This window comes from Chrysochloris asiatica, unplaced genomic scaffold, assembly GCF_000296735.1.
Source record: "Chrysochloris asiatica unplaced genomic scaffold, ChrAsi1.0 scaffold00094, whole genome shotgun sequence".
Lineage (NCBI taxonomy): Eukaryota > Metazoa > Chordata > Mammalia > Afrosoricida > Chrysochloridae > Chrysochloris > Chrysochloris asiatica.
The window spans coordinates 11,524,713-11,537,990 of NW_006408612.1; the positions used below are offsets into that span (position 1 = coordinate 11,524,713).

The 13,278-nt window shown below is 38.8% G+C and overlaps 1 protein-coding gene across 1 annotated transcript in view; it reads right to left on the minus strand.

Moving 5' to 3' along the window:
* The window catches only part of LOC102841613 (titin-like), a 305,333-nt gene that overhangs the window by 52,770 nt on the left and 239,285 nt on the right, over positions 1 to 13,278 (minus strand). Inside the window, exons 288-308 of the mRNA XM_006866702.1 lie at positions 12,708 to 13,028; positions 12,335 to 12,619; positions 11,943 to 12,242; positions 11,364 to 11,666; positions 10,671 to 10,946; positions 10,272 to 10,571; positions 9,451 to 9,753; positions 8,859 to 9,158; positions 8,060 to 8,347; positions 7,220 to 7,516; positions 6,805 to 7,107; positions 6,399 to 6,704; positions 4,256 to 4,543; positions 3,863 to 4,153; positions 3,484 to 3,771; positions 2,572 to 3,159; positions 2,374 to 2,478; positions 1,521 to 1,718; positions 1,135 to 1,431; positions 464 to 1,051; positions 71 to 373 (exon numbers count right to left, since the gene is read on the minus strand). Coding sequence (XP_006866764.1) covers positions 71 to 373; positions 464 to 1,051; positions 1,135 to 1,431; positions 1,521 to 1,718; positions 2,374 to 2,478; positions 2,572 to 3,159; positions 3,484 to 3,771; positions 3,863 to 4,153; positions 4,256 to 4,543; positions 6,399 to 6,704; positions 6,805 to 7,107; positions 7,220 to 7,516; positions 8,060 to 8,347; positions 8,859 to 9,158; positions 9,451 to 9,753; positions 10,272 to 10,571; positions 10,671 to 10,946; positions 11,364 to 11,666; positions 11,943 to 12,242; positions 12,335 to 12,619; positions 12,708 to 13,028 — 6,528 coding nt within the window. The remainder of the gene's footprint in view (positions 1 to 70; positions 374 to 463; positions 1,052 to 1,134; positions 1,432 to 1,520; positions 1,719 to 2,373; positions 2,479 to 2,571; positions 3,160 to 3,483; positions 3,772 to 3,862; positions 4,154 to 4,255; positions 4,544 to 6,398; positions 6,705 to 6,804; positions 7,108 to 7,219; positions 7,517 to 8,059; positions 8,348 to 8,858; positions 9,159 to 9,450; positions 9,754 to 10,271; positions 10,572 to 10,670; positions 10,947 to 11,363; positions 11,667 to 11,942; positions 12,243 to 12,334; positions 12,620 to 12,707; positions 13,029 to 13,278) is intronic.

Sequence of the window (13,278 nt, forward strand, 5' to 3'; positions counted from 1 at the left end):
CTTTTGAATGTATTATAGAAGATATTTGCCCTTTTAAATGAACTGTGTTGAAGAAGATATAAATACTAACATGCTGCATCTTTCATCAGAACAGAATTTGAAGCATCACTAGGTGGACCAATTCCAGCTCTGTTTTCTGCACTGACACGGAATTCATACGTGTTTCCTTCTTGCAGTCCTGTTACTTTGCATCTGAGATCAGACACTGGTGTCTTCGTGGCTCTCACCCATCGCAAGCTTTTCTTTTCTCTCCTTTCGACATGATATCCTGTGATCTCACTGCCACCATCATCAATTGGCCTTTTCCAACTGACAGTAGCACTGTTCTTGGTGACATTGGATACCTCTGGTTTTCCAGGAGGGCCAGGGGGACCTGAAAAGCAAGCAAACTGATGAGAAACCCACGACTTCTTAAACTCTGCTGTAAATGTCTTGTACCAGTTCCCCCACGTGCTTTACATACCAAATCTGTCTACCATTTTGACAGGTTCAGACTCTACAGGTTCCCCTTTGCCATACTGGTTAACAGCTGAGACCCGGAATAGGTACTCATTTCCTTGGATAAGTTTGGTAGCCACATGCCTGCAAGTCTGAATGTCTTCAGAAACCACTGTCCACAAGAGTCTACTGGTTTCTCTCTTTTCAAGAACATAGGACTTAATTGGTGAGCCGCCATCTTCCAAGGGGGGTGTCCATGTAAGTGTTGCTTTTTCAGAAGAAACATTACTGATTTCAATAGGACCTGGGGGACCAGGTACATCAAGTACTGTTACCTTCACATGTTCTTCCTTTGTACCAAAAGGATTGACAGCAGTGATGGTGTATTCACCAGCATCTTTCCTAGTGGCATACTTGATAGTGAGCATGGAAGATGTTGGGGTTGAAGAGATCTGAATGATATCTGATGGTCTAATGTCTTTTCCTGCCCTGGACCAACTTGATTTTGGAAGAGGTTTGCCAAGAATGCTAATGGCACTCAAAACAATGTTATTCTCTGCTTTAACTGTTAATCCATCCTTTATTGTGGGATCAAGGACAATGGTTGGTGGCTCTGTAAGAAAACATAATTAATCAGAAAAGGAGGGAGGCTTGATTTGCTATTTTTTATGTGCATAAAAAATGAAACAGACTTACCATATTCATCCTTACAAATAATGGTGTCTGTACTTTCTGATGGAGCACTGATAGCACCTGCTGTATTCTTTGCTCGAATTCTGAATTCATATTTTCCACCCTCAACAAGGTCAGTAACAGTGAAGGCACAATCTGGGACATTGACATGGTTTGCTTTCATCCAAGACTTAGAAGGTAGATCCCGCTTCTCCACTATATATCCAGTCAGCTTGTGACCACCATCATATTTGGGCTCAGTCCAAATGAGAGTCACTGAATTCCTAGTTACACTAATAACCTCAGGTTTGCCAGGAGGATCTAAAACACAAAAATAAAGCCAGTCAGACAAATGCCAATGTTTTCTTTATGCAGAAAATGCACCTGGATTTCTCTTCATATGGACTTACCAATTGGATCAAGTGCCACAACTGGTTCTGATGGTAGGCTTGGCTTGCCCACTCCTGCTAAGTTGATTGCCATTACTCGGAATTCATATTCAAGGCCTTCAGTTAAACCTGTCACTTTGAAGTCTTTCATTTTAATAGGAGTCTTGTTAGCTCTCTTCCACAAAAGGCTGTTTCTTTCCTTGAATTCAATATGATACCCTAAAAAAGACCCAGTGATACACCAATTTAGATAGAAATTATAAATGTAACATGATATAAAAACATACATATTTTCACCCAGGTCATGTGTATACATATAGATATGGAATCCTGGTGTGGTGCTGTGGGATAATGTGCTGGACTGCTAAGTTGGTTTGAACCGCAAGGTTGGAGGTTCAAGCTCATCAGTTGCTCCCCAGAAACCCTATACAGGGTCACTATGGGTCAGAACCGGCTCAGTGGCACCCAACAACAACAATGTATATATGTATATAAATATAGATATTTACAAATATGTAAATATATGTCTGTGTGCATATACACAATAAAAAATGATCCTTGCTGGCATATATATTATCACTGCTTAGGCATAGTGGCATTTGTTTTCTTTCATGATGTGAATATTTATTGTACTGTTTGTTGAAAAAATTAATTTATGAAAGTAGAGGTATCACTGAGAAAGCCTTTCTTTATCAATTATTACATTAGTTTATTTTAAATGAAATAACATCTTAGCCATATCTACTGAAAGGAAGACACATTACTGAATGTATAGACATGGTATAAATAAGGAGCACACACTCAATTTGTTTTTAGAAAGAAAATTTGAGAACAAAATAACATAAAAGCTACCGGATAAGACCCAACTAAATACCTGTAATCGGAGAACCACCAGTTTTCTTGGGGTCAGTCCAAGTTAGAGACACCGAATCATGTCTGACATCCACAATATTGGGAGGTGGTGGAGCATCAGGCACATCTAGGGGAAAGTAGACAATATAAGATTTATAACAAGGAACTTCCTTAAAACCATGTGTTTACTATTTATGTTTTATAATCTTGAGATACTTACCAAATGGATGTTTAGCAACAATAGGCTCTGATTTCAGGCCCTCTCCTACACCATATTTATTTTCAGCACTGACCCTGAAAGTATATTCCACACCCTCATGAAGTCTGGTTACTCTAAAGGTGGTCTTCTGGACAGCTGAGGCACATGTCACCCATTTGTTGTTTACAGAGTCTCTCTTCTCTAGGATATAGTTGGTGATTTCAGAACCTCCATCATCCTTTGGAGGACCCCATTTTAAGGTCATGGCTTCTGCTGTGACTTCCTCAAATTTGATTGGTCCAGTGGGGATACCAGGCTTACCAACAACTTTTATAGACAGAGTTCCTTCCTTTGTGCCTGCAACATTTTTAAGTGTGATTGTGTATTTCCCAGCATCAGATTTTTGGCAGTCATATACCACGAGAGTTGTGTTAACTGCAGATGACTCAACACTGACTCTTGTGTCAATTGCTAGGGGATCTTCCCCTTTCTTCCAGGATACTGATGGAGCTGGCTTGCCTTTTATAGGGATCTTAAGACGGAAGTTGCTATTTTCTTTAGCCAAGTAGCACAAGTCAGGTAGGTCTTTTAAATCTAAATCAGGAGCCACTGGAAAACAGAAGTGATAAATAGTTATTTCTAAGACCAGGCAATTGATCTTTTGAAATCATTATAGTGTTTTTTTTTTTTAAGTTTTTATTGTGAATTGAGTGATTGTTTACATGGGAGAACATCATTTTACACTTATCATTTCATTGCAATGATTACAATCACCTCTGTGCATCATCATTCAACAGTATTTGCTTCTATTCCCTCTGTTTTTTCAAATCATTATAGTTCTGAAAGGGTTTTTATATAAGCCAGTGAGTAGAGCTCACGAGCACACTTTGGTGAAAACAAAAGGAAAATGAACATGCATGGATAAAGACTTACCAACGTCATCCTTTGCCACAACAGTGATTTCGCTTGGGGTTCCTTCTCCGTTTTCATTCTCAGCACTTACTCTGAAGGTATATTCCTTCCCTTCAATCAAGTCTTTTGTGGAGTACTGTAAGTTTATTGATTTCATAACTCGTTGCCACTTACGATCTTCAGTTAGAAAATCGACCACATAACCAGTGATTCGACTTCCACCATCACTGCGAGGTTTTTTCCAGCCTATGCCACAAGATGACTTAGTAACAGACATTACTTTCAGGTCCACAACTGGTCCAGGAGTTTCTAAAGCAAAGAAGAAAGGAACAGTCTTAGTCCCAGACAACCAAGGTAAGATGTTGACTCAGAATAATGGGGTAATAGCTCATTTCCTTACCAGAAGCCTTGACAGCATCACGTGTTTCACCAGGATCACCAATGCCATACTCATTTTCAGCAAACACCCTGAAGAAGTAGGATTTTCCCTCTTCCAAGTTTGATACTCTGAAGCTTGTTTTGGGGCACTCAGTTGTCACTGTTGACCAGGATTTCCTCTCTGCATCACGTTTTTCTACCACATAGTTTATGATGGGACTTCCACCATCAATGATGGGAGGATCCCAGGTAATATAAGCAGAATCTTTGGTTACTTCCTTAACAGTCACATTGACAGGTGGCCCAGGAGTATCTGAACAAATTGTGGGAAAATAAGAAATGAGCATGTAAGAAGCACAAATACTACATTAAAAAAAAAAGAAAAAAGTATGATTCTCTTGTCAAATAGACTTACCAAGAACTTTCACTACAATGGTGTATTCCTTTTTACCACAGCTATTCTCCAGGGTCAGGATATATTTCCCTGCATCATATTTGTTCACGTTTTCACAGCGCAAGAAAGTGTCAAAGTCAGTTGACTTAATGTCCAGTCCAATCCTTTCTCTCAGATTGACATTCGGTTTAGACCAAGTTATCTTTGGAGGTGGACGTCCTTTCACAGGCACATACAGTCTCATTGTAACTCCAGCACGCAATATGAGTGTTTTCCGCAATTCAGCATCAAGTTCTCCCTCAGGTGGAACTATTTAATTATGGAATGGAGGAAGTTAAAGTCATAAAAATGTAATGGCTAAATGTATTTCCAAGGACTGGTCTTATAACTCCTAAAATATGTTGTCTATAAGTTTTTCTTGTTCTTTAAAAAAATCCTTAATATAATTCTGAGAACTTGTCATTTGCGATTTCACTAGTCTATGCTACATGTTGATTTTTCTATTTTCCAACATCTTCTAGGCTCAATCAAGTCTTCCTTGGAGGATCTATACCACTCTTCTCATGAACTTTACAAACCCTCAAACTCTGCTTATCTTAAAAGAAAGTAGAGGATTGATTTTTGGTTCTATTCTGTTTTTGTTTTGCTTTTCCTTATTCAGAGAAGGCATTCTTTCATATATTCTGCCTCTTTTTTCTTACTTCACTGTAGGAAGAAAGGTACATATGAAATGAAATATAATATCAAGCACTTGACTGAAAACCACAGGTCAGCAGTTCAAACTAACCCTGTAGAGGGTCACTATGAGTCAGAATCGACTCAACAGCACTTAAGAACAACAAACAAAAATGAAGGAAAATTAAGATGAAGGGCCTACAAATTACATACTATGTAAAGGGGCAAATTGAACAAGAAATTAAACTGATTTATAGATTACTTCTTAATTTGAAAAAAAAAACGCTAAAATTTTTTTTTCTTCAGAATAGCATTTCTATACTCCATATTATTTTTTAAAATTTATATTGAGAATTGATTAAAGATGTACAGAGCAGATCATCTGTTTTACATTCAACAAATCCTATTTGTTTTATTAAAATAACTGCAACCCCCAATTTCTTCTGTGCTTCTTGTTTCACTTCTCCTTCTTTCCCCTTCCTTCTAAATTTTGTTTTTAGGTAAATGCCCCCCTTTTGATCTTGAGTGATTTTTTTGGACCATTCTATGGTGTGTATACATCATTAGTGTTGGGGTCCCTTCCTATATGCCTTGTTATGTTTTGGCTGAGAGTTGAGTTCCAGACCTGAAGGGTGACCAAGGGCTATAGTCTTGGGGTTTCACCAGGCTCTATGTGACCAATAAGTTTTGTAATTTTTTTTGATTCTGAGTTTTGTTCCATGTTTTCTCTCACTCTATTCAAGTAGTCAAGACCTTCTAATGTGAGCCCTTTCAGAGCAGTTGGTAGTGGTAGTTGGGCACCATCTAATTCTTCTGGTCTCAGGGTCATGGAGACTGATGTTCACATGGACCATTAATCCATTAGACTAATTGTTTCCAAGTGTCTTTTTTTTTTTTTTTTTCCCCCAGACAGGGTGAGACCAATAGTTACAACTTAGATGGTCCCTCATGAGCTTTTAAGATCCCAGTTGCTACTCATAAAAGTAGCATGTAAAACATTGTCTTTGTGGACTGTTATGTCAATTGACCATGGAGTAACCAGAGACTGGTCCTGAACCCATAGGCCCAGCATATCATTTCATATTCTTTCAAAGTGATGAAATTCTCCTGTATGTATTGAAAAGCTTTTCATAATCACAAATCATTTTGTATCCTACTTTGTCTTTTTTGTGTACTATAACATACCAGGAGTCTTGGTGTGGTACTGTAGGAAAAGCACTCGACCAGAAGGTCGATCTGAAACCCAGGGTCAGCAGTTCAAACTAACCAGCTACTCCTCAGAAACTATATACAGGGTTGCTGTGAGTTGACTCCACGGCACTTAACAATAAATAAAGAACCAACCCAGCTCTTCTAAAATGTACTTTTTGAATCAACAACCCTAAAGCTTGTAAATAAATACATGTACACAAGGAAGCTCTATACTGTCTGTTACACTATGATTGGTTAAAGTAAAAAATCCTGATATGTTTCCTCTGGTAATACTTACTTAAGATGTCCTTAGGGTAGTGTTTGTCTGGAACATCACTGGGATCACTGTATCCGATCTTATTAACGGCATACACGCGGAACTGATATTCTGTGTTTTCCATCAGACCAGTAACTTCAAAACGGGTTTTCTGTAGCTTCTGTGGTAAATTGCACCTCACCCAGTTATCAGAGTCAGCTCGTTTTACTTCAACAAGGTAACCAATGATGGGGCTACCACCGTCATAGGCTGGCTTGCCCCAGGATAGACTCACGGAACTATGAGTTGTATCATATACTTTAGGAAAAGCTGGTGGGCCAGGAGGATCTGAGGATAAATAATCAGATTGTTTTTTCATTAAAATCTTATTCCTGGTTGTTTAGTGCTAGTTATACACAGAGTATGGAACTTTTTGATGGAAACTTACACAGTGGATCCTGAGCATAAACAGCTTTGGATGCATCACTGGGTTTGCCTGGTCCAGCTTTATTTATAGCTGTCACTCTGAACTCGTATTCGGTACCTTCTTTGAGACCTGTTGCTTTTATTGTTCTTTCTATAACAGGCTTTCTGTTGACTTTAGTCCAGTTAATTGTCTGGGTTTCCCGCTTTTCAACCAAATATCCAGTGATGGGCGAGCCGCCATCATCTGCTGGTGGTTTCCAGCTTACTGTCATATGGTCTTTGGTTATGTTGCTAATAACAGGAGGATCACAGCGTCCAGGTGGATCTGCAGAAATTGATGGGGAAGTTAGTTTCCCATTCTTAAAGATAAATAAAGAGTAAGATGGGAAAAAAAAAATAAAACAACAACACAGGAAAAAAAACCCCAAAAAACCTACCATATGGGTTTTTAGCAATTGCTGGTTCAGTTAAGATTGGATCGCCCACTCCATATTTATTTTCAGCACAAATACGGAACTGATACTCATGACCCTCTATAAGTTTCTCCACACTGCAGCTCGTGATGGGCACAGTAGATGAAACTTGTGCCCAGTTGGGCCTGCTGGTTTCACGTTTGTCAACAATATAGTTGGTGATTTCTGAGCCTCCATCTTCAAGAGGAGGTTCCCAGGAAAGCATTGCACGATCTGCGTACATTTTGTTGATTTTTACAGATGCTGGAGGACCTGGTTTATCTGAAAGAATATGAAAGCAAAGTGAAGTATTTTACAGACAGGTGTGGAATGGGGAATGAGTAAAGAGTGGACGTCAGGAGACCTGGAATGTTGTCTTAATATTGTCATTAACTTCCTGCGTGGCCTTGGAAGTTACTTACTTTTATAGAATCCTAATATCCTCATATTAGAAAATTAGTATAGAATTGTTAATGCTCTTTTTAGCTTTAAAAATCTGTTGTTCTACGATAAATAACTGTGATTAGGAAAGATTCATTGGGATACAGATTTTTTTTCTCATATATTATCTTGTAAATACTGTTTACATTGTATTAACCCAAGGAAAATGTGGGGTTTTAATTAAGTACTTTTTTAGATAACTGGAGTATAAGATTGCTAATGCTCTTTTTAGCTCTAACAAGCTATTGTTCTACGATAAACAATTCTGTGATTAGGAAAGATTCATTGGGACATGTATCTTTTCTCATATATTATCTTGCAAATACTGCTTACATTATATTAACCCAAGTAAAATATGGGATTTTAATTAAGTATTTTGGTTACCTAGCACTTTAAGCTTTATAGTGGCTGATTTGGAACCACTTGAATTTTCAGCAGTAATGGTGTAGTCTCCTGAGTCCTTTCGGTTCACACTGAAGAGTTCTAGGGTACACAGATTCCGCTTCATGGCCATCTTTATGCCTTCTGCTGCTTTTATAGGTATATCATCTTTCTTCCAAGAAACTGTTGGCATTGGTTTACCAAAAACAGTAGCATCCAGGCAAACATTAGTTCCAGCTTTCACAGTAAGCAAAGATTTCATAGCCACACTCAGTTCTATCCTGGGAGGAACTGGAAAAAAGAAAGATAAAATTACATAACACATGCAAAACTGTATTTTATTATATAATTCTTAATAGCAGTGGAGAATTCATATGTTCTTATCTCTTGCCAGAATAATATTTAAAATGTTTAACATGCTGATTTTGAAAGAATACAGATTTAGTGTAGAACTTTGACAATATTGAAAGTATAAAGAAAAATCAAAGATAAGCTATAATTCCAACACCCCTGGATTTCCACTGTTGCCACTTTGGTGCATTTCTTCGTAGGCTTTCTCTGTGTGTGTACGGTGGTGACTATATGGTCCGCACAGTTTTGTATCCCACTTTTAAATTTAACATGTTATTAAGATTCTCTATAGTCAATTTCTAGGGCCTGCATAGTTTTTTAAAAAATTATTTTATGTGTCCCCTTTTCATAGATGAGGATTTAGGTTTTTTTTTTTTGTTTTTTTTTTTAATGAAAAGTGAACATCAGTAGGGACATACATCTTTGTCCACAACATCCAAGACAATCTTACCATTTTCTGCAAGGATGGTCACTGGATCAGAAGGTTCAGAAGGCGGACTAATGTTTACCGCGGTCTTGGCAATTGCCCTAAATTGATATTGAGCATTCTCCTCTAAACCAGTAGCTGTGTACTCTTCCTGAGGAATCTGGTGGGGTGTAGTATTGCATCGTACCCACTTATCACCAGGAAGCTTGCAAGCTTCTACGAAATAGCCAATAATTTTGCTGCCTCCATCATGCTTGGGACGGGCCCAGATGAGAGATGCAGAATTCTTGGAAACATCAATAACTTCTGGTTTCCCAGGAGGATCTAAACCCAAAAGAGACATACTTAGCATTTATCTTAAGAGGAGACGTTACAAAAGTCCACATTCACATTATTGCCCCTGTAGCTGGCTCAGTGAGACAACAACCATCCCATTTTAAGAGTTATCCAAGCCATATGCATTTTTGAGTACTTTTTGTTTGCTTACGTCAGAATTGTGTGTAGTGCATTCTCATGGTAAGAGAAAGAGAATATATTCCTAAATGGAAGTAGTAATCTTGAAAGACTCCAAAATTTAAATGTGTCCCCTATTATACTAAATAAAAATTTTACTTACCAACTGGCATCCTTGCTGTTACATATTCCGTTGGTTTGCTGGGTGGGCTGGATCCAGCTTTGTTTAGGGCATAGATTCTGAACGAATACTCAAGACCTTCAACAAGGCCAGCACAAGGGTATTCAGTTGACCGGACAGGAGTATCATTAGCTTTCACCCAGAGCAAACTGTTTCTTTCTTTGCGCTCAATTAGGTAGCCAGTAATGGGGCTCCCTCCATCACTGTCTGGTTTGTCCCATTTCACAAAGATGCAGTCTTTGTTGACTTTAGTGACTCTAGCGTTCTTTGGTTCACTAGGAACACCTGGAAATGAAGACAGGGAAATGTCAGTCTCTACCTTAATATGGATGCAAAAGCTGGACAGTGAATAAGCAAGATCGTAGCAGAATTGACGCCTTTTAATTATCGTGTTGGAGGAGAATACTCAAAGTGCCATGGGCTGCCAAAAGAACCAATAGACCTGTTTTGGAAGAAGTGCAGCCAGAGCTCTCCTTAGAGGCCAAGATGGCCAAACTTCGACTCTCATACTTTGGACATATTGTCAGGAGGGAACAGTCACTAGAGAAGGATATCATGCTTGGTAAGATGGAGGGTCAGAGAAAAAGAGGAAGGCCCCCAATGAGATGGATTAGCCAGGTGGCTAACTTGATGGACTCAAGTCTGGCAACAGTAGTGAGGTTGGCCCAGGACTGGACATTGTTTCGTTCTGCTGTGCATAGGGTCGCTATGAGTCGGTTCCGACTCGATGGCACCTAACAACAACAACGACCTTAATTGACTAGAAAGAATACAGCTTTGTTTTCTTCCTATAAGAAACGTACCAAATGGGAACTTCGCAAGCATCTTTGGTGATGTGAGAGGCTCTGAAATGCCAAATCGATTTTCAGCACGGACCCGGAAGATATATTCCTGGCCTGGAATCAGCTTCCCAACTCTGCAGGAAGTTTTTGTGACTGAAGCTAGAGCAGTAATCCAATCGCCTCGGCTTACATCACACTTCTCCACTATATAATTGGTGATGTTACTGCCTCCATCCTCCAGAGGTATGTGCCATGACAGGGAGCACGCATCAGCGTCTATATCAGCAATGTCAAATGGAGGCTGTGGGGGTCCAGGGGCATCTGCATGGACCAAAAGGAAAGGAATGTCAGAAGGGGTATTTGCAAGGAAAACATATTTTTGACCTGCATATTAAGCTATTTGACTAATGTGTTACTTACCCATGACTGTAATTTTGATTTTCTGAGTGTCTGATCCAGCACTATTCTCTGCAGTGAGGTTATAGTAACCACTGTCCTTCCTAGTAACATCTTTTATGATGAGAATTGAAGAATTGTCTGCTTTGTGCACTGCCAGGTGGCTGGATGTGACAACTTCATCTTCTCCTTTCTTCCATTTACAGGTTGGATTGGGCTTTCCATACACATGGGCTTCGATTCGGAGTTTCTTTCCAGCTTTAATAGTAATTTGCTCAGGCATAAGGATCTTTGGTGGCACTAAAAGAAAATGAAAATACATTTATTTTTGGAGTGGCGGTAATCTTCTCCTTGTGTGTGTAAGGAAGAATTAAACTAATGTTTTTCAAAATTTCAGGTTGCAACTTATTAGCAGATTGAAATTAAATTTTATATTATGACTGTTTTTTTTTTCTTTAAGAATGAAATAAAATAGAGTTCAGCACACAAAAGTTTCAAGAACTTTTGATTCAATCATGTGCATGTGTGTATATGCTGTTTCGTATTTTAAAGTTTATTTGCTGTGTGTTTGAGGCACAAATGTTTGACAAACACTGTTTGCTACTTTTTTTCCCCCCACATATTTCTGAAATGTCTCCAGATTCCTCATGGAGAAATGTCTACAGATCAAAAGAGAATTCTTTTATACTTGATAAAAACGTTGTATTGAACACTTACATAGTTGCTCTTTGGCTTCATACACTCCGTCAGTTTCTCGCGGCAAACTGACGCCAACAGCATTTCTGGCCACTACTCTGAATTTATATTTTTTCCCTTCCTTTAGACCAGTGACAACCAAGTTGAGATCTTTGACCACTGAGTACTCTGTCCAACGATCTGCAGGTTGGTCTTCTGCTCTGTAGCTAATGATGTAGCCATCAATTTTAGAACCTCCATCACGCAGCGGTGGTAACCAGGCTAATGCAGCACTGTTTTTTGTCATTTCAGTAACTTCTACTTTCCTTGGAGGGTCTGGCTCACCTAGAAACAACATGGTTTAGGAAATCATTTTGGTAATCGAATCAAATCCCTTTGTTAGTGTACAAACATGTTTAGGTTAGCATGTCATTTGTTTTAAAGTGTACCGAACTTGTAGTTCAGTATGTTGAATATGAAAAGTCCAAGATGAGGTAGATCAGAAAGTCGTTAGTGACTAAGGTACTGTACTGTTTGGGTTTCTCCCATTCAGTAATGGAATAAAATGTTTTAGGTATCATCATGACTTTGCTAAAATAAGGATGAAAGTATATTACTTACTTAGAGGATCTGATGCAAGCACTGGTTTAGGGATGTCTGTTGGAACACCAGGGCCATATTCATTGACAGCAGTTACCCTAAAGAAGTACTCATTCCCAGGAACAAGGTTGGTTACTTGGAAGCTCGTTTTCTTAGCTTCTGAGGTGACCATTGACCATGTCTTTCTTTCTGCCTCACGTTTCTCTACAATATAATGTGTTACTTGACTCCCACCATCATTTTCAGGAGGCGCCCAGGAAACATGGCATGATGTTTTAGTGACATCTGAAGCTTTTAAATCAGCCACAGGTCCAGGAGTATCTGTAAAGAACCACAGAGTCAGATATCCATGTCTCCTCAACATTCATATTAACAAATATGTTTTTTTATGAAATAGCATTTTAGTAACCCACCTAATACTCTGACATTGACAAATACAGCCTTTTCTCCTGCTGGGTTCACAACCGTCAAGGAATATTTTCCTGAGTCGTCACGGGTAGAATTGGGGATGACGAGGAAGGCCATAGTGTCAACCAGATCAACTTGTCCTTTTCTGATCACGTTATCAATACCCACTCTTCGCCAAGTGACTTTAGGAGCTGGTCTTCCTCTTACTATGGCAAACAGTCGAATAGGGCATCCTGCTCTCACTGTGACCAGTTTCCTCATGCTGGCATCCAAATCAATTTCTGGAGGTTCTGTAAATGACATTCAGGTCATTAGTTGACTCTTCAGACTGTGGGGAATGCATGTGAGAAGTGAAGTATGTGCAAAGTAGGGCCTTACCTATGATTTCTTTAGGTTTAATAGCTTCCTTTAATTCTGCAGGGCGTCCAATGCCAACTTGGTTTTGGGCACACACTCTGAATTCATATTCCTGATTTTCATCCAAACTGGTAACAGTGAATTCCATGCGAACAAGCTGTGCTGCAGCATTACACCTTTTCCAGCCTTCATCAGGTGATGCATCTGCTATTTTTGGTCTCATTTCCACAACATATCCAATTATTGGTGCCCCACCATCATAGACTGGTTTCCCCCATGCAAGAGTTATGGAACTTTTGGTTGTATCAACCACTTTGAAATTGGTTGGTGGACCAGGTGGTTCTGAAAATAAGTTATATAAGAATAGATTTACACAGTTAACTACATAAGAAAAAATGGACACAACTAATTATTTATGTAGTCAATTCTCAATTGTTCGAGGATAGGTATTTCAATTTCTTAATAATTGAGTCCTCTTTATTTATTTATTTTTTCCCCCAGAAGATTTGAATCTATAACTGTACAAAGTAGGTGATTTGGTAAAATAGCTATTTAGAAATTATATTGACTAAAATAAAGTTTTGATATTACT